Genomic DNA, 20,571 nt, shown 5'->3' with positions numbered 1-20,571 from the left:
TATACATTAATGCTGTGTTTTGGGAGATATGAAGTACTTTTAAACCCATTTACCACTCAATTCCTCAACTACACCATTAGCTTGCCTGAAAAATATCAAATTTTTATGAAAAATTTAAAAAGATTTAAATTGTTTTTAGATATTGATATAGATGTTATGTGTGGAATTCAGCCATTTGGTGTTTGAATAAAACAGTTTTATGGTTACAGTTTAGGAAATAAACCACTTTGACCAGCAGAGGCCCATAGAGACCCATTCATTTCACTGAATGTGGCCAACTGCTCAACATCAATATTTTATTGATACATTTTGTGAATTTATGTTTATATAAACATTAGAAAGGACATTAAAAATAAATATTATTTCAAATAGTAACATTTTTTGATGTCGGTTTTTACAAAATGCCAAAGAAATTTGACAATGTAAGGCTGTGTGTGTGTTTGCGTGTGACTTTGTCTTTCTGTGTCTGTGTCTTTATGTGTGTGTAAGTTTTACTGTGTCTTTGTGTTTGAGTCTGTGTTTGTGTGTGTATGTGTGTGCGCACACCTGTGTGAGTATTTTACATCTTTGCTTTGCATCTGTGGCTGTTTTTTGCCAAATTCTATAAGAAATGCTCTCTGTGTCAGTCATACCTTTGTGTGTGTGTGTGTGTGTGTGTGATTGAGCATGTATTTTCTATGTAACATTTGTGTTCTAGTACCAGGCATACCTTTCTGTGTTGAAATTTTCAGATTTATTTTGGATGCATTGATTTTTTTGACAAATAAAAAGAAAAAAATCATTTCAATTGGGGTCATTTTTACCCCCAAAGAGACTAATTAAGTCAATCAAGCCCAGTTTTTTATGTGAATTTTGACAGATAATCTGGAAAGGTCACAAAATCTTATTCCACTGAGATAAACGGAACCATGCTTTTAAACTAAAGAAAACTGGCTTGGGGTAGAATTGACCCCAAGGGTCTTATTAGGGTTAAAAGTAACTTTCCTCAACACTGGAATGAGTAACAAGAGAATTTGCTTAATTTGTTAAAAAAAAGTAAAGAATAAACAGGACAACAACAGTGGTTCTCAAATTTTAGAGTACTGTAATTTCTTATATAAAAAATTTGAAAAAGCTAACAACATAATTAAATATTCAGTCATCTTTCTTGCAAATGTGCGATATTCATGATTGTTAATGTGTTTCTCACATTAGATAGATCATTGCTTTAGCATTGCAAAGGTTGTGGGTTTGATACCCAGAAACAAACAAACTGATAAAAATGTATAGTCTGAATGCACTGCAAGTCACTTTGTATAAAAGTGTCTGCCAAATGCAAATTATGCATTGAAGCTGTAAATAAAGTCTTAATGAACTGTAAGTCACTGCCGAAAGCATAAATATGACGACATATTAAAATGTCAAACATCCAAATTTCTGATCAAGTAAATAAGATTTCAAGCAGCTAAGCATACAAATTTCACATATATATGTGCAGATAATGTTTTAGGTATTTTGAATAAATCCAGTTGCAAAACACTACATGTAACATGACTGCAGTGAATTATAAAATCTTGTACTAAGCATCAACTCGCCTCAATCTTTGGCATATAAAAAAAATCCGTTAAGACGTAAGCAGCAGTATTCCACACTCACGGCTTCCCTGCAGCACTCTTACTATAGCTGAGCGTGCGTCGGCCCCAGTGGGACTCGGGTACTATGAAACCCTCTTTGGTCACAGGTTCCACCACCAGCTCAATGAGACCTGGATCAGCAGGCACCTCAAGCTCCACCACACGGTACAGGGTTGAGTAACACCTGCCTATCAGAATCAGTGGTCCTGCAGGAACGCGAGGGTCGGGACCACGGAGGCGCCTCCAGTGTATCCGGAAATGGCGAACTGACTGTGCAGGATACTGCCAGCGTAAGGTGGCGTTCAGGAGGAGCTTGATCGTATCTCCGTCACCCGTCTGCCACACCACATCATTCACGCATACGCCCTGGACAGACCCTAGTGGTGCCTGAAGACTCTCTGCATCCATGAGCTGTCCAAAAAAAAACTTGTGGTGAAATAACTTACAAATAAATGTCAAGACTGAACAGCTTTATTATCCCCCTGTTGTCTCTATACTACATCTTCCTCACCATTATCTCTCCAATCCTGCAACTGAAGGAAACGTCTTCCTCTCCTTCGTCTCGGGATACACGCATACACACTTCTCGTATCGAGCAGCCCGTCATTTTTAACAAGAAGCATCTATGAAACCACATTGAGTTTGATTAACAAACCTTAATGTTTTGAGTCAAGGGTTTGTCTGGTACGGAAAAAACAAACTTACCGTGTTGTCCAGCCGTCTAAAGCCCACTGGCCACAATTCTGTGTAAACTGCTCAACTAGCTGGTTGTCTTCTTCTAATGCTTCTGGAAAAACACTGCTAGCTAAACACACACACAAGTAGCATGAGTCCCATATTTATATTGCAAAGGTGGTGTAATGAGATTTAGGATTATTTTATGTCTAAAAAAGGAAGAAAAAAATAGGAGGCCACTCACATGGTATTTCATCAGTCCCATCAAATGTGCACAGAGGAACATCTATAGTTTTAAGCTCTAATGACACTTTCACACCCACGGGTGGCTTGTAGACAAAAGAGACAAACGTCCTTGCTGCCAAAGGAATGTGAAGAGAAAATATCCTACAAATAGACCAAAAAAGTCAAATATTTTTCGAGGTTTGAGTTTTTGAGCTATAATTGAAACGTATGTACCTTGCACAGACTTCAGTAAGTCCAGGTGGAATCATGCCTTCCACCATCAGAGAGCTGCCTCCTATCCAAGCATCTTCTGAGCAGCCACGGGTTTTCAGCCAACCGCTTTCCCCAATGGTCTCAGACAAGTACAAAGGCTGAATCTCCTGGGCATTCAGGTTGAACCAGCTTCTCTCGTTCTCCACCTACATGAATACAATTCAAAATTAACTTAAAAAGAACTTATTCACATATAGGCACACATTCCTGACCATTTACTGGAAATAAAGTATGTCAAAACCTTATTTAGCATTACAGCTTTCTTAAAAAGGCTAGAATTCAAACATCTAAAGTGGATTTGTTTGAACTTCTGACCACTGACATCACAAAAGGTGGACATGCATTTAAAGGATTAGTCGATTTTCTTAAAAAAAAAAATCCAGATAATTTACTCACCACCATGTCATCCAAAATGTTGATGTCTTTCTTTGTTCATTCGAGAAGAATTTGTGTTCATTCGTGAAGAATTTGTATGGACTTTAATGAACTCCAATACTTAACAGTTTTAATGCAGTTTAAAATTGCAATTTCAAATGTCTCTAAACGATCTCAAACGAGGCATAAGGGTCTTATCTAGCGAAACAATTGTCATTTTTGGCAATAAAAATAAAAAATATATTTTAAACCACAACTTCTTGTCTTTCTCCGGTCCTGTGACGCGCCAGCGCGACCTCACGCAATACGTCATCACGTCAAGAGGTCACGGATGACGTATCTAAACTACGCCCCAGCGTTTACAAGCGTGGAGAAAGAGGACCGTTCCGACGTCGTTGTATGTGGAATGATACTAATTAATGTTTTTGTGTCAGTTTATTGTTTAAAATGCTCCGCAAATGTGCGTTTCATATATGTAACATGTGACCTTTCCATGTCATTACGCAATTACGTGAGGTCGCGCTGACTCGTCACACAGCCGGAGGAAGAAGAGAAGTTATGGTTTAAAAGTGCATATTTTTTATCAATAATGACAATCGTTTCGCTAGATAAGATCCTTATGCTTCGTTTGGGATCGTTTGGAGTCTTTTGAAACTGCAGTTTTGAGCTGCATTTAAACTGTTAAGTGTTGGGGTCCATTAAAGTCCATTAAAATGAAAAAATCCTAGAATGTTTTCCTTAAAAAACATAATTTCTTCTCGACTGAACAAAGAAAGACATCAACATTTTGGATGACATGGTGGTGAGTAAATTATATGGATTTTATTAAGAAAATTGACCAATCCTTTAAGGTGAACTGGGCAGGACACATATATAGTATACAGTACCTGTCCCTTCCAGTAAAGATTCTTTCCAAACCCCTGACAGAATGAGGAAATGAAAGGAAGACTGGATGATGGACGGTGGATATAAAGGTAATCAGAGACCAAGGACCAAAATCTATTAAGAGAGGCAAACAATGGTTATGATGATGTTTGCATGTGAGCTGACCAAATGGCCAATTTGTATTCAATCATTTGCAGTCAGTCATATGCTATATTGATCATACTTGTCCTGGTTTTGGCGGAAATCCGTCTTATCGTTACATTCATACACCCAACCGGGAGCAAAGATGGCTGTTGAAAATCCATGCTTGCGAATCAGTTTCAGAGCCTTATGAGACAACAAAAATATAAAATGTCATAGATATAAAAATGAATCTTATTAACCCACATAACTGCTTTACCTGTCACAAACTCTTTACTTACATTATTGGTCTCAAACTTTCCTCCAATCACCTTTCCTCTCGCAAACACATCAACACCAACATAAATATCAGCCAAGCGGTCCTGAGCACCAGAGTATGAATTCATCCACTCAAGGCTCTGCTCTGTCCAATTGTAGTTAGTGAATATTCCATCACATGCATCAAAAAACATCCTAAAGAAAAAAAGAAGAAGGTTTTGGCTTAGGAATGGTGAAAAGCACACAGTATGAATCTCAGCTCCATACTACAATTCGGATCAGTCCTCCATAGCCAAGATAACTTGCCTGTTATTATCGTTGAGTTCATTCTGCCAATTGAGTGAGCCATTTTTCAGCACACTATCATACCAGATGACCACACTGCCGGGTACACGCTCATGCATTTGATCTGTGAGGTAGCGAAGAAAGAGACCAGCGTTCTTCACAGCATTTTCCTGCGAAGGAAGTAAATGTGGGGTCAAGTATTAAACATTTAGTTTAATAACTAGTATTTTACTTACAAGATCCACATCGAAACATCATATCGTATTGGATGCAGCTTGTATACTCACACTCAGGACATTTTCAATGTTAATAAGCCATCCGTCAAAGCCATAGCAGTGGGAGATCTGCACCAGTTTGTCAGCAGCTCCACGGTAAGATTCCTCATTCGCTAGAAACTCCTCACAGGTCTTTGCTCCATCCGTCCACTCGGTGATGAATGTGCCTTATGGGGGAATAAGAGCATTTTAGGAGGTCCACAGTTCTGTGCTCATTATTGGAAAAAAAAGTTGGCATTTCTGTTCTTGGACTCACCGATAGACAGCACTCCATGCTTGTGTGCCGCATTAGTCCAGACTGCAGGGGGAATGGTAACCATTTGATGACTGAAGTAGTTAAAGATGTCAATATAATCCCAGTGATAGAAAGCATACGGCATCTCGACCTCTGCACCTTGAATGAACCTCAGCAAAAATGACAGGATCGTAAAAATACTGAAGAATCATTAATAACCGCAACATGATATAAGAAATAGTTGAATCAAACTTTGTACCTGTCTTCCAGGTAGCCACCCATCATATCATGGGACACCAATGTCTTTCTGGGGGATCTAGCTAGGGGGGGATACCTGCTAGCCAATGGCACTGTGGCCACATTGAATGGGCTCGACTCATGTCGTTTCCATGACAACAGCTCTGAGAGGGACTGCAGACTGCAGCTGATGGGCTCAGTTGTATCAGGATCATAATGTTTTGCTGTCAGATTACAGAAATTGTGTTTTAACCATTTCTTAATATGCAAAAACTGAAAAAAGCAGCTATGGTGCACTTTACGTTTTTTTACTTTTTTGTTTTCTAGGTTAAATACCTGGCAATTTGGATGGTTCATAACTTATCACCTCGTGAACACTTTGATCTCCCGGTTGGTCCAGGCAAGACTCAGAGCTGAACAAATAACCATTTAACATTCACCTTCAACATACACTGCAAATAAAATGTGTCAATTAGGGCTGGGCGGTATGACGGTATACTCCGTTACCTTGATATAAAACGTCAGACGTAACAGGTTTTTTATTCCCTGTAATTAAGTGGGTGTGGCTAACTTGGCACTCTCGCATGTTAGACTGAGTGTGACGGAGAAACATGTCCAATAATCCACTCATAACAAATATTTGAGTAATTTCTGTCATTTCAAAATAAGCGCAAGTAATCCACAGCGTGTCTCTCTCGCGTGCAGAGTTCTCCAGATGCGCGCGCAAGGAGATGTCGCTAAATAAAAAAGCACTTCTCGCTTAAACTCGCGTTTATATCAGTGACACGTGTACTGCTGGAGCTATGTAACGTTAGTTTGACGCCCAATTTGCTCATTGTACAAACATCTTTAATCAGAAATACGAGAAAAAGACGCAACGGTCGAGGTCTATCAGAAAGTAAAGAGCGTCCAGACCTAAAACAGTCTATGGTCATCGCCTCATAGCAGCTGTCATATTTATAATATCCATATCAAGAGATCCGTCAGGTATTTATCCTGCCTGTAGGTTTGTGTATATATTCATACTTTTCATTTGACATATTGCCTATTTTTAATGTACTGTATGTATAAATATAAAATCCAAAAAACAAGATTCTGTCTATCAAGACTTCATCTGTTGTTATCGTCCCGGCATTTTCACTCTAACATTAACTTTAACTTTCCCATATTTAAAAAATGTAGTTAAAAACTATAGTGAGTTGCACATTTCTGCAACTTTTTATATTCCAGAGGTAATGTAAAAACATATGTACCGTAAAATATACCGTTACCGTGAAATGGATTTTTCGTCATACCACCCAGCCTAGTGTCAATCATAAATCACAAATGACAAAACTACCTTATCGCGTCGACTCTAGGAATCTTGTGGTCGCTTGTAGTTTCTTCCCCTTTTCGTTTTACGCTAGTCATTTTTTCAAGTACCTCTTTGTAAATCTACCTCACACAATAACAAATAAATGAATGGATGAGCACTTTGCAGATAAAAAGTAGTTTCTTGTAACAACGCCGCTTTCGCTTAGGACAGTAGAAACTCACCGTTTGCTTCCGCACTGCCTCTCATTGGTGAAATGACAGCGTACGTACTGCATAATGAGAGTAGGGTCTCTCTCGCTGCAGCCTGCCGTGGACATTCAACCCAGCCTACATCCAAGAGTGACGTCAGATGCCACGCCCACATCCAAAACGTCACAAAAAAGGAACCATCTCCAACACATTAGATGGCGATAATGTATCCTAAAGTTGGTGCCGATAAAGAACACAAAGAAGAAATTAAAATGAGAGTAAGGACTGGAGTTGTTTGCGGTAAGTAAAAGTCTTTGGTTTGAATCCTAGTGCAATTCCCAAATATATTTTTATTTATAAATATATTTCTGCTTTATAAAATGTAATGGTATTCACAAGGATTGTACTGTAGTGCACGTAACAGTTACCTAATCTTTTGCTGCTGTAACGCTGTCAGATATCTGTCAAGCCAAAGTGAAATGAAACTTACAAAGACCTAAAACATTAAAAACTTAGACTCATTTGTGTGTAACGTTATATGCATAAACGACAGCTTGGTACGTTATTACTTAACTAGCAACAATCTGTATTTTCATTCATAATGTTAGCCCTACATCCTGAGAATCTTACAAAATGTAAGTGCATTGATTCAGCATGCTTTTTGTAGATAAATGTGTGTCACACAAACAAACAAACACAAATGATGTGTGTGCAATGATCACTTACAACCGAGGGGCAACCTTCCGATCTCTCTTATGAAGCCAATACGGAAGTGACTTCAACTGCAATTCATCGACTGGCCGCTTGAGGCTGACTTCAAAAGGGAGCCAATTCCCATAGACCCCATGTTAAAAGGCCCAACTTTACAGTAGAAAATAATGTTTACAGCCTGGTACAAAAAGTGATTTTGGTTTATACCGGTAATTTTATCCTTATGACAACTGTGAGGGAGTGATTTTTTGTAAGATGGCGACAACAGGCTTTAAAAAAAAGCACTTCACAGACCTATGGTTGAAGTCACAGACACTACATCCATATTTTTTAGAGTCTATGCTTACAACCCATGCACAGTAACATGGTTGAGCAACAACCTAATTTCACTATTTTTATCCATCGATGTTAAAGTAACTGCCATGTCAGTGTTTGTTTGTCATGTTTTTCAGCATCCTACACATTTCATGTTCAAGCCTGATGCAGAGGAGTTTGGCAAGGATTGACAGTTTGAATGTCCCTGATGCAGTTTCACTTGAAGTGAAAAATGATCTTTACATTACATTTTCGAACATCTGGAGTATCTGGACATATTCATTTCCAATGGTTATGAGGAACAAGGCCTAAAGGTCCATGACATGTTCAGAGAATAATCTCAGATTTAATTTTTTTTTGTTCAGTAATAAATATAGTGTCTTTTTATTTATCTTAAAGTATCTGGGTGACCTACACATTTTATATCAAGTTGTGTTGAAGAAAAAAGCCTCTGAATGTCAATGCCAGTTATTAAACTTCTACTGAAGCACAATATGACCTTCTAGCACATGTCACTTTTGGTCTACACTACACATAATGTTTACATTTATTATCATATGCTGCCTATGCATCACTGTCTATTCTAACACACACCACTTTGTGTTGCACACAATGTTTACATCTATGATTATGCGCTCTATGCTTCATTGTATTGTGTTGTATACTATGTTGGGTACTGCGTAGTGTTTATACTGTATATTGTCTTGTGAATATTGTAAATTGTAAAGTCATGTATAGTGCCTCTATTTGTAGTTATCATGGAGGTTGTTGCATCACCAGAATTGAATTGTACATGTACAGTACCAATAAAGATCTCATATAATCTATCAAAACAAATAATTTCTCTGTTTAGTCTGTGTTTTTGTAGACTATTGCATATCGATCCTATAATTGAAATGTTTAGACTTTATGATAAGTGGAATATGTTTAGATAATTAAATAAAAATAATTTATTATAAACATATGTTAAGCGTTACATTCACAATACCAAAAGGTAATGTCCACTTAAATGTAAAACTTGTTTTCGGTATGTTACAACCGACCATATTGAATGGGAATTTATCTCATTACATACTGTAATTGAATAAAGGAAAGCATACGTTATTGTTTTTACCAACTGTTTTAATGACAAATTTGGCTTTGTATATAATGTTTTATCAAAATTTGGGTGGTCTAGATTTAACAATATTTTATTTAGATACCGAGATTGCCATAAACTGCTTCACCACACTTCCGACAGGATCATTTTTTTAACAACTTATCGGGTTTCCGTAAGGGAAAATCATGCTTTGCCATATATTGGAGTCACATGGTGACATATTGGATGTGATTTCTGGCGTTGCGCATGGATGTGGGTTGGGTTGGATGTCTATCACAGGCTGCAGCGAGATTTAGACCCTCTCCCAAATGGCACACTCCAGACTTGTGGACTTCCTCAGAGTCCACACTTTGATGACATCAAGTAGTGCAGATTTGAGGGACCACGAGGGTGCACCGGAGTCATATTTTGGGACAAACTCGAGGGTCACGCCGGAAATAGGAAGAGAAGTTGCTCATCAATGTGAACCATAGCTGTTTCTCAATGCCAAGGAAGGAAGAATTTTGAGGATGCTACGTCATTGACATCTGTCGAAGGACTGTTCCAATGCCGAGGATCCTTGGAATTTCAACCAAGGGCTGAGTCCTTCATTCGGAAAATATCCCATATACAGGAAAGGATGCATATGTGTAGCCTTCACGCTCTCAAATCACCCACAATCATATGCGCACAGTGCCGAAAGCAAACCTTTTCACTGACGCAATGACATGCACTTGCTAGCCTGTTCCATTGGCCCTGTCCCAAATAGCACACTCTGGACTTGTAGACCTTCTCAGTGTCCAGACTTTGATGACATCATGTAGTGCACACCTTAGGGACTCTTGACGCGAGTCCAAGAGGGCGCACCGGAGTCGTATTTTGGGACAGACTCGAGCGTCTTGCCGGAAATAGGAAGAGAAGTTGCCCAAGTGTGAACTCCTCCCTTCAGTAGTCTGATTGCTCTTTCGCAAGGACTTCTAGGTTGGTAAAGTGCGCAAAGCATCAAGGGTGCAAAGGGGGCGCTGATGAGCACACTTCGGAGCGTAAAAATGACAGATGGGACACCCTACGGACTCGAGCACGCGCAATTTAAGGCCACGAAACCAAAAGTCCACTTGAAGTGTGCTATTTGGGACAGGACCATTTACGTGTTCTCCGTATGCTTGGAGGGACTAGTCATGCCAAGGAAGTATCCTTGACATTGAGAAACACCTCATAGGTGTGAACTCCTCTGTCGTCTGATTGCTCTTTCGCAAGGACTTCTTGGTTGGTAAAGTGCGTGGAGCCTGCAGCAGTGCGGGCTTCACTGAAGACTGCATCAAGGGTGCAAAGGGGGCGCTGATGAGCACACTTCAGAACATTAAAATTACTTTGTTACCAAGGGGCAACCTTCTGATCTCTCTGATGATTGAATACGGAAGTGACTTAAAGGATTAGTCCATTTTCTTAAAAGAAAAATCCAGATAATTTACTCACCACCATGTCATCCAAAATGTTGATGTCTTTCTTTGTTCAGTCAAGAAGAAATTATGTTTTTTGAAGAAAACATTGCAGGATTTTTCTAATTTTAATGGACTTTAATAGAGCCCAAGATTTAACAGTTTTTTTCAACAGAGTTTCAAAGGACCACAAACAATCCCAAACGAGGCACAAGGGTCCCATCCAGCAAAACGACCGTCACCCTTGACAAGAAAAATAACAAATATACACTTTTAAAGCACAAGTTCTCGTCATGTAGATCCAGTCGTGATGACCCCACGCAATACGTCATGACGTCAAGAGGTCACAGAGGACGAACGCGAAACTCCACCCCAGTGTTTACAAGCGTCTTCAAAGAGGACCGTTCCTACGTTGTTGTATGTCAACTGATACTAATTACTGTCTTTGTGTCAGTTTATTGTTTAAAATGGTCCGCAAATGTGCGTTTTATATTTTTAACACGTAACCTCCCTACGTCACTACGCATTTACGTTAGGTCGCGCTGGACCGGACCTAGACGAAAAGTTGTGGTTCAAAAGTATATATTTTTTATCTCTCCTGTCAAAAATGACAATCGTTTCGCTAGACAAGACCCTTATGCCTCGTTTGGAATTGTTTATAGTCCTTTGAAACTCCGTTGAAAAAAACACTCAAAAGTGTTGAGTTAAGTATTAAATGTTGGGCTCTATTAAAGTCCATTAAAATGAGAAAAATTCTGCAATGTTTTCCTCAAAAAACATAATTTCTTCTGGACTGAACAAAGAAAGACATCAACATTTTGGATGACATGGTGGTGAGTAAATTATCTGGATTTTTCTTTTAAGAAAATGGAATATTCCTTTAAACTGCAATTCATTGACTGCCCGATAGAGGTTGGCTCCAAAAGGGAGTTAATTCCCATAGACCCCCATGTTAAAATAATGTTTACAGCCTGGTACAAAAAGTGATTTTGATCTATATTGCTAAATTTTCCCTTCATGACAACTGTGAGGGGGTGAATTGTTTTTGGAACTCATCCATTAAAATTAAATTAAGCCTTAAAGTTCTGGCGACGGCAGGCTTCGCCAACTATTGGCTTCAAAAAAGCTCTTCACAAACCTATGGGTGAAATCACAGACACTACATCCATATTTTTACAGTCTATGGTTGTGACCAGTACAAAACCGGTGTGTCACTGCATGACCTTTCTCTCTACTGAAAAGCACAAATGGACAAAACCAAAGATCATATTAATGAGCTGCTCCCCGCCCATTCCTCAAAGCAATGTCCGACAAATACCCGCATGCTCAAAGTTTAATGTGAACGCAGCTTTATGTCCAATTTGTGTGCCAAAAAACTCTCACGATGGCTAGGCTGGCTTGGCGGATTCTGCAGTCAGTCGCAGTTGCTCTCCACCGACTGTGTTAACGAAAAGCACAATAGGAAAAAACTTGCTGGTGACACAGCAAGAGAACAGAGCCATTCAGAAATACTGCTTCGTTTGGAAGTGGAGCATTTTGCATGTAAAGGGTTTTGCAGTGAAGTGTCAAATTTAAATACCAATGAAATGACTAAAGTGACATTTGTGAAAATAAGGCATTTCAATTACCACTGTCTAACCTTTTCATTGAAATTAAAGTGAAATTACTAAACCTAAACATAAGAGCCTGAAAAACCTAATTTTTAACTTACCAGAAAACGTGTTAGACCCATTTGCATCTGAGCTTTTCACATAGAAATTGAGTACTGAAAAAACCTAAGATAACTAATAACATCTATTAAACTTGCACCTAGTTTCTGCTATCTTATTTGGTCAAGCCTAAGATATTCAAGAGCAGTTTTACTTCCATAATGCCTATTTTTTAATCTGTTCTATTTCTCATACACTTGCAGACATTGTATTTACTTTCTTAAATCAAGAACATATGGAAATGAACAGTTCTTCAATCCTGACAGCCATTGCATGAATTAAACAAAACACATGACCTACATTTATTTGGCACCCATAGAGCAGTGACTGTGTTTGTGATTTAATGACTGTGCCATAAAACAGAAGTGATCAATCCCCTGAGGCCCTGCAGCCTAATTTCAGTCTAGATCGTGCCACAACAGCTCAGAACAAAATGCCCTGAAATCTTTATTGCCATTATAAACACCCTTTCCAAAAGGGGCATTGCAACCATTATTACGGGTGTCCCTCTTATTTTTCAAACTGGTTGTGTGCCCCGTTTTCTGACATAAAAAATTAGAGAATAATATCACACTGTTAAGTAGAAGTATCAAGCGTGTCCCTCAAATTTCCACACAAACAATTAGAGAACAAAAAGCCACAGAAATGTACAGAATTCACCTGCTCCTTTCTTCTAATATTGAAAATTAAACTTTCATAGCCAATGTGTATGTTCAAATCATAAAAAATGTAAAATAAAAAGGATTGCTTAAGCCCCCACTTACTTTTACAAGGCATTTAATATGCTACATAATTCATAAGCATATATTTTTTATTTTAAGTATTTTTAATAGTGTGAAAACTAGCAGACTTGGACTAGACTAGACTTAGAAAGCATTTAGTTCATGTCTTTAGTTCAGGTGATACTATTAAAGGTGTAAGCTCCAGGTTATTTTTATATAGTGACAGAAAGATGCTTACGTCAGACACACGCTTAGGTAAACTCAGTGGGCGAATCCCAATCGGAAGTAAACAGCCCTGCTCACTTCGAAGGGCAGTGCCCTTGATGTGTGTGTGATCTCTTGAGGAAGCAGCGCAAGACTCATAATGTGTTCCTGTGAAATAGGCTACACTTGACGAATGAAACAACTATTATAAACGGCGTAATTTTTGTTGTTTGGTACGACTGTTGGTGCACATCCGCCTTTCGCAAAGCCTTTAAAGTGCGCAAATGGGGTTCGTCCTGTGTCAACAGCATCACAGTATGATGCGAGCAGCAGACTTTAGGACCCAGCCCACAGACACCCGCTTCTCAGTTACGTCTATAATGTCATACGTGCTGCTAGAGCCGTGTTCCGCTGGAAATAACTGACATTTTAAGGTTGGAGAGCATCGCTTTTCTTAGTAAGTACCATTTACAATGAACAAGTTCTAATTAATATCCAGATGAGTGATGTTTAATGCCAGAATATGTTAATTGGCTTTTCGAAAAAAGACCAATAGTTTTAAGAGTCGATTACATGTTTTATTGGTTAATTTATTTTAAGTAAAAACGAACTGTTTTCGCGTTGTTAGCCTAATTTACCACACATAAAGCAACATTTCATTTCAAAAGGCTATATAGATGTCAGGCAAAATAAATGATCTAGCCTAGTGCCTATTTATGAACTTAAACAAGCTTAGACTGATCAAAACTGCGCACGTGCCCGTCCCGCATCCATTACAGCACCACAGGTACTCGGCCCTGCCTAAAAATGACGAAACACTTTGACATTGTAAACAGCAGCTAACACTTATAACTAGGAAAACGCGATGCTAGATAAATCGTATTAAGAAGTCATGGACCATCAGAGCAGAGACTTATGTGTATTATAATCACCGAAACGCGTAAAGTACGGATATTGAGCATCTGTTCAGACGTGACATTCGCATGCGATGCGGAAGGACATTTGGTAACGTTATCTGACGCAGGTGATGACAGGTGAAGGAAGTTAGTTAAGTTGTATTTTAAACGACAAACAGTTAATATGATATTAGACACCACACAAGCTATCACTAGTGAAGGGTGAAAATATAACTTACAGGGGTTTTCAACTTTTGATAGGAGGGCACCCTCAGCGATGGACCACTTTCCTAAAATATATATCCATATGTATTAAGAAACATTTCAGCTGTGTTAGATTAGATAAATAATAATTGTGATATTACAAAAAGCGCAAATTGTTTACAAACTTAAATAATTGGCTACACGTAGACTTTAAAAAAGAAATTTTTAAAGAAAATAAATATTTGGTGTCCCCAAAGTACGTATGTGAAGATTTAGCTTAAAATACCATATAGATCATTTTTATAGCAAGTTAAGATTGCCAGTTTGTAGGTGTGAGCAAAAATATGCCGTTTTTGGGTGTGTCCGTCAAAATGCAAATGAGCTGATCTCTGCACTAAATTCAGTGCTGTGATTGGGTAGTGCAGATTAATGGGTGTTATTGTCCACTTCTGACATTAAAAGTGGAGCCAAATTTCAATTACCTATTTTTTCACATGCTTGCAGAGAATGGTTTACCAAAACTAAGTTACTGGGTTGATCTTTTTCACATTTTCTAGGTTGATAGAAACACTGGGGACCCAATTATAGCACATTTAATAAAAATTTGTGATACGTCCCCTTTTCATTTTTCTGGGAACACCTTCTGGGTCCCTGGACCCCAGTTTGAAAACCCCTGCTTTAGTATATACGAGCCGTTTCTCAATGTCAAGGAAGGATCTTTGGAAACCAGAATTTCGAGGACGCTACGTCATTGACGTCCGTCGAAGGACTGTTCCAATGTCGAGGATCCTCGGAATTTCAGGACTGAGTCCTTAGTTCGAGAAATATCCCATATACAGGAAAGGATGCATATGTGTATCCATCGTGCGCTAAATCACCCACAATCCTATGCGCGCAGCGCCGAAAGCACACCTTTCATCCACGCAATGATGTGTACTTGCTAGCCTGTTCCATTTACGTGTTCTCCGTATGCTTAAGAGGAGCCTTGCCTAGCCTCTGAAGGAAGTGACTTGTAAGGACTAGTCCTGCCAAGGAAGTATCCTTGACATTGAGAAACGGCCACTGACTAAAATAAAATTCCTAGCTACAAAAGTGTTTTTAAACCTTACTATAGTAACAGTATACAGTACTATAGCATTCTACGGTATACAATATAGTATAATACTATGACATACTTTAGTATCCTGTGGGAAAACTGAGAATATTTAATGTGTCTGGTGTTTTCACAGAGAACCGAGGCGAGCATCATGGGTGGAGTGGCATTGGATGAGGGCAACAGTGGAGTAAAAGCCCCAGACGGTGGCTGGGGTTGGGCTGTGCTCTTTGGATGCTTTGTTATCACAGGTTTCTCCTATGCCTTTCCAAAGGCAGTTAGTGTTTTCTTTAAAGAGCTTATTATAGAGTTTGGTGTGGGCTACAGTGATACAGCATTGATCTCCTCCATCCTTCTGGCTATGCTGTATGGGACTGGTATGTTCTCCAAAATCACATGACTTAACTACAAAAGTGTCAGGATGTGTTAACTAAGCTTATAATAAGACTAATAAATAAAATAACAGTATAAAGTGTAGTATTAATCATATTTATTATTGTTTGCAGGGCCTTTATGCAGTATCCTAGTAAATCGATTTGGGTGTCGACCAGTGATGTTGGTGGGTGGTCTCTTTGCATCACTGGGAATGATTTTGGCATCGTTTGCCACAAACATCATGCACATTTACTTGTGTACAGGAGTCATAACAGGTAATTTTCTCATTTATTAAGAGATGTCTTCTTTATAAGAGGGAGATGTCTTCTTTATAAATAGTTATACGCTGCCTTTCTAATTTCAGGTCTCGGTTTGGCTCTGAACTTCCAGCCATCACTCATTATGCTAAATCGATATTTCAGCGAGAAGCGACCGCTTGCTAATGGCCTGGCAGCAGCCGGGAGCCCAGTGGCCTTGTGCTGTCTCTCCCCTCTGGGCCAGGTCCTTCAGTATAAATATGGCTGGAGAGGGGGCTTCCTTATCCTGGGGGGGATTCTGCTGAACTGTTGTGCCTGCGGGGCTTTAATGAGGCCTCTGGTCGCACCAAAGAAGACAGAGACTCTTGAGATTGAAAACACAGACAAAAAAATCAAACCAAAATCAAAGTTGCTGGACTTTAGTGTTTTCAGAGATCGCGGATTTGTCATTTACACCGTGGCTGCCTCCATCATGGTGCTTGGCTTGTTCGTGCCTCCGGTGTTTGTGGTGAGCTACGCCAAAGAGCTCGGATACGAGGACACAAAATCTTCCCTCCTGCTTACCATTCTGGGTTTCATTGACATTTTTGCACGGCCCACGTGTGGCATCATTGCAGGACTCAAGTGGGTCCGTCCACGCTGTGTATATCTCTTCAGTTTCGCTCTATTATTCAACGGCGTCACAGATTTGGTGGGGTCCATGTCTAAAGACTACAACTCTCTGGTGGTCTTCTGCGTCTTCTTCGGCATCTCTTACGGCATGGTGGGTGCCTTGCAGTTTGAGGTTCTTATGGCTGTTGTGGGCACAGCGAAGTTCTCGAGCGCCATTGGTTTAGTTCTCCTCGTCGAAGCCATTGCTGTTCTGGTTGGACCTCCCTCTGCTGGTAAGTGTCATAAATAATTTATAATAAAAATTTAAATATAGCAGCATTGATAGAATATTTTATTGTGAATCCTTTAAAGCCATTAAAATGGATTTGTCTCACTTTACAAGGGCGTCTCTTGGACTACACTAAGAATTACATGTACGTGTTCTTAATCGCCGGGATTGAAGTTGTGATTTCTGCGGTAGTACTGGCCATATGTAACTTTCTGTGCATAAAGATGAAGAAGGAAGAAGCATCAGAAGCTGCAGCAGAGTCTGGAGAGGTCGAGGTGAAGAATCAGTCCACAGAGGAGCCACACAATGCCAATGGAAACTCCAAGCAAATAGATTTAAGTGATTTGACACCTGAAAATGTGGATCCAACAGAGGTGGAAACGTTCCTCAAAGACAAAAATGAGCCGAACGTTGCCTGTAGTACAGAAACTGACCCATAACGGACGAAGACTTTTGACCGTTATTGATTAGGAAGATGTTGCAAAGCATAGCAGTATTATCGTATGCCTTTAAGTAGTGGTGATGTCCCTAATGGGTGTGCAGATTAATATAAAATTAATATTACAGACCTACAATGTACTCATGCCGTTCATATTATTACATTTTGTACCGCACTAAATAGAGATTTAGACAGGACATCATCTTTATGCACTTTAGAGACAAAAGTACTCATAATGCACAAAGCAGATTTCCACTGAATTTAACAAAGTGCACATGAACATTATTGCCGATCAGGCTTCAATAAATGACTTGGTGTCACAGGAAGTGAAAGTCAGGTCCTGCTCAACTCTGATACTAGATATCAGGCGACTTTTACTGTTCAAACAATATGCAACCTCAATTTAGGTACTAATGTAAGGTGCTACATGCACTTTAAAAGGGTTCTTATTTATAGATCATTACATGTTCAGAGCACAAGCAAAATGTGACATACTTTGTTTTTGTGTGTTTATTACGGTTTAGTACATAATGTCGTGGTTTCCTGCAATAAGATCAATATTACATTGCTTCCAGATCATATAGGGTTTCTGATTGAGCGTTACTGTACATTGGCACCTGCTACCCACTGCCAAACTTTAAACTTATTTATATTGTATACTAATATGTCTTAAGGTTCACAAGAGAGGCCTTTCTGTATGGAGATTGCATGTTCTCCCAGCGTTAGCGTGGGTTTATTCCCACAGTCCAAAAACACTGGGGCCCGGTTTAACAGACAAGGCTTAGCTAAAGCCAGGACTAAGCTTTAGTTTAATTAATAAGATACATTTTTTATAAAAATGCATAAAAATATGTTACTGGTGTGTATCTTGAGACGAAACATTGGCACTGGCATATTTTAAGATCTGCGAGTTATTTTCAGTTGAGACAGCTCAAACGCGTGTTTTAGTTTAGACCTTGTCTGTGAAACCGGTGGGGATTGTCCTTTAACAATTTGTGTGCAGTTCACACACTGAATATAGCCAAAAATGCTGGAAAGACATTCGGAAATAAATAATTCATCAGGACAGAAATAGGTCAAGGTTCCAGTTTCTTAAAGTGGAATGTGATAGTATAAAAACGGGTCAATATTATTTGTACTGTAAATTTAATTTCTGCCAATCTGTTGGTACATTTCTCAACCTCTACAGGATTTTAACTTTTTACTGCTATGCTGATTTTCTAATAGCGTTTGGTGAGAGAGAGCAGGCATCTCTGCATTTATGACTACATATTTATATAAATTATCCTTAAGCAATATTTTTAAAGCAAATTCAATGTATTGCATTTGAGTACATTAAAACGGAGATGAAGAGCCTAAATGACAAACTTGCATGCAGTTTATTTCATCATCTTGTTGTAAAGGGAATGAGGTCTGACAGGACTGTCCAGTGGCATTGTTCTGATTTTATACTAGGATTAAGCAGTTTCCTAGACAAAACTATATGCCACCTTAAAGATTTGTATTTTGTATAAGGCATTTCGTTAATATGACAAGCAGATATAGCAGCTTAAACTATATAAACTGTGAAAATGTATTTTTGTTCATTTCTAGTTCATGCCTGTTTTTAATTTGGCATTTGTACATTTTACTTATAGTTTCAGTTTTCATAATAACCTAAGACCTCCTATATCTGCTGAAAACACCAAATGTGCTTAATAAATGTTGAAAACACAATTTTTTTATCCCATATATTATTTCACATACAACTTTTACTTTCATAACATGGGCTATTATTATAATACAACACTAAATTATAAACACACTGTATTTCTGTGTATATCTGTGCTCAAGTACATTATTTTAAATTAAAGAAATGCAATAAACGCCCCTAAACTTTTTAAGTGTCCAATAGCTACACCAACCTGTCGATAGATGAACTGCATGAATAAACTTGAGTGTATATGCATGGACGTCACTTTTCCACGTGACCACGCCTTGTTGAGTGTCAATCATTCAACAAAATGGCTGGTTATCACAGCTGCTTTGAAAATGCCAGTAAAACTGACTATTAGCAGCTTAAATAGAATTTAGTTGCACTTGATAGCAGAGGTGGACAATACTTTGATACATTAGTTACATTTTCCAAGCAATTGTGCTTTATTAGGGTGCTTGTATTGGGAAAAAATTTACATCACTACATTCTAAGCATAGAATCATACTGTGTATTCTTTTATATTGCATATTAACATTTATTTAATAACTAATTACATTCAAATTGTGCACTTTTACTTCAGTAAAAGTACGTTAATGTACCTAAATATTCAATGTAAAACAAAAACTTGTATTTATGAAATGTAATAATAGTCAGAATTATGATAATATGCTTTGGAATGTATGTTTTCCAAAGAAAAACACGCATAAAATTGAAAAAAATACTTTTAAGTGTAAAGTAAAACATTTGCTTGATAATGACACTAGCAACTTGTCAACCCACCTGTGGTCTGTGGACGTTGGAATGAAAGATTCATTTACATCTCCTTTCGGTGTTTGCAGTCTGTAAAACGATAGCTCCGAAATCTTGTTAAAATCTGTAAGTACAGTCTATCGCACAATAGTTTTTTTTATGATTTAGGCGCGTTTTCACCGTGTTTTCGCTGATTTCACCCTGTACACAAACTCTGCCGCTCTGACAGAGCGCAACGCGTCATAACCGGCAAACCACGCCCACCGGGGGAAAACAATCCATCGAGAGGCTCCCTCCTTCTCATTTCTGGCTTATAACAAAAAAGAATAATGCCTAAAAGCTGCTGTGTGATAGGGTGTACAGCTAACAAGCCAAAAAACCCAGAAATAAGTTTTTATAATCGGTCTACTCCCAAAAAACGAGCGTTTAAAGACACAAAAGTGGAAACAGGCAACTTTTCATAGTACTACTATTAGTAGAACTGCGCCCACTAGAGGGAAACGTAGTCGTGATCCACTTTTTTCTCCTTAAAGGCTGGGTTTTACGGTTAGACAGCTTATAAAAACTTATTTCTGTTTTTTTTTTTGTTAGCTGTACATCTTGTCACACAGCAGCTTTTAGGCATTATTCTGTTTTTGTTATAAGCCAGAAATGACAGGGAGGCGGCAAATTAGTATAACTGCGCTCTGTCTCTATGCCACTCAGTGGGCGTAACCAAAGTCATGACCACAGTAGTCTCAGCCTCAGACGCCACGCCCACAAACTGTTGGCTGAAGTATGAAGGTCTGGCTACGCGAGACTATGACCACAGTCACTTTCGCCG

At 38.7% G+C, this 20,571-nt stretch overlaps 2 protein-coding genes and 1 long non-coding RNA gene across 5 annotated transcripts; 2 read left to right on the top strand and 1 right to left on the bottom strand.

The window, feature by feature from the left end:
• Positions 1-431: 431 nt before the first annotated feature.
• On the bottom strand, positions 432-7,153 carry engase (endo-beta-N-acetylglucosaminidase). Of its 2 annotated transcripts, XM_055192918.2 has the most exons (15): positions 7,014-7,059; positions 6,817-6,911; positions 5,814-5,890; positions 5,500-5,701; positions 5,262-5,410; positions 5,018-5,172; positions 4,752-4,900; positions 4,469-4,640; positions 4,270-4,373; positions 4,049-4,160; positions 2,748-2,932; positions 2,533-2,675; positions 2,319-2,418; positions 2,125-2,236; positions 599-2,024 (listed from the first exon to the last, which is right to left on the bottom strand). In XM_055192918.2, exons 2-15 carry the CDS (start codon positions 6,885-6,887, stop codon positions 1,632-1,634), a joined length of 2,124 nt encoding a protein of 707 aa, XP_055048893.2. In that variant the 5' UTR covers positions 6,888-6,911; positions 7,014-7,059; the 3' UTR covers positions 599-1,631. The 2 variants fall into 2 exon arrangements, with proteins under 2 accessions (XP_055048901.2, XP_055048893.2); XM_055192926.2 differs by lacking the exon at positions 6,817-6,911 and having other exon boundaries at positions 432-2,024; positions 5,814-5,929; positions 7,014-7,153.
• LOC129434088 (uncharacterized) lies at positions 5,927-9,308 on the top strand. Of its 2 annotated transcripts, none has more exons than XR_012359188.1 (3): positions 5,927-6,464; positions 7,095-7,280; positions 8,144-9,308. It is a non-coding gene; the product is annotated as an uncharacterized lncRNA (long non-coding RNA). The 2 variants fall into 2 exon arrangements; XR_012359187.1 differs by having other exon boundaries at positions 5,927-6,479.
• A 3,955-nt stretch (positions 9,309-13,263) lies between these two features.
• Positions 13,264-19,018, top strand: slc16a3a (solute carrier family 16 member 3a). Its single transcript, XM_055192937.2, has 5 exons — positions 13,264-13,615; positions 15,488-15,728; positions 15,858-16,001; positions 16,091-16,867; positions 16,978-19,018. Exons 2-5 carry the CDS (start codon positions 15,506-15,508, stop codon positions 17,301-17,303), a joined length of 1,470 nt encoding a protein of 489 aa, XP_055048912.2. The 5' UTR covers positions 13,264-13,615; positions 15,488-15,505; the 3' UTR covers positions 17,304-19,018.
• Positions 19,019-20,571: the final 1,553 nt, after the last annotated feature.

This window comes from Misgurnus anguillicaudatus, chromosome 19, assembly GCF_027580225.2.
Source record: "Misgurnus anguillicaudatus chromosome 19, ASM2758022v2, whole genome shotgun sequence".
NCBI lineage: Eukaryota > Metazoa > Chordata > Actinopteri > Cypriniformes > Cobitidae > Misgurnus > Misgurnus anguillicaudatus.
The sequence above is the reverse complement of the archived record's forward strand: the minus strand, read 5'-3'. Positions and strand labels throughout refer to the sequence as shown.

Bases quoted from the DNA above. Each gene is read 5' to 3' on its own strand.
- engase (XM_055192918.2), bottom strand. From the start codon at position 6,887: ATGACTAGCGTAAAACGAAAAGGGGAAGAAACTACAAGCGACCACAAG. The intron at 4,641-4,751 runs GCAAGTTATCTT...TTTTTTCTTTAG, and splicing joins GAACTCAACGATAATAACAG to GATGTTTTTTGATGCATGTG. The intron at 2,419-2,532 runs GTGAGTGGCCTC...GTGTGTGTTTAG, and splicing joins TGGGACTGATGAAATACCAT to CTAGCAGTGTTTTTCCAGAA.
- slc16a3a (XM_055192937.2), top strand. From the start codon at position 15,506: ATGGGTGGAGTGGCATTGGATGAGGGCAACAGTGGAGTAAAAGCCCCA. The intron at 16,002-16,090 runs GTAATTTTCTCA...TTCTAATTTCAG, and splicing joins GTGTACAGGAGTCATAACAG to GTCTCGGTTTGGCTCTGAAC. The intron at 16,868-16,977 runs GTAAGTGTCATA...TCACTTTACAAG, and splicing joins GGTTGGACCTCCCTCTGCTG to GGCGTCTCTTGGACTACACT.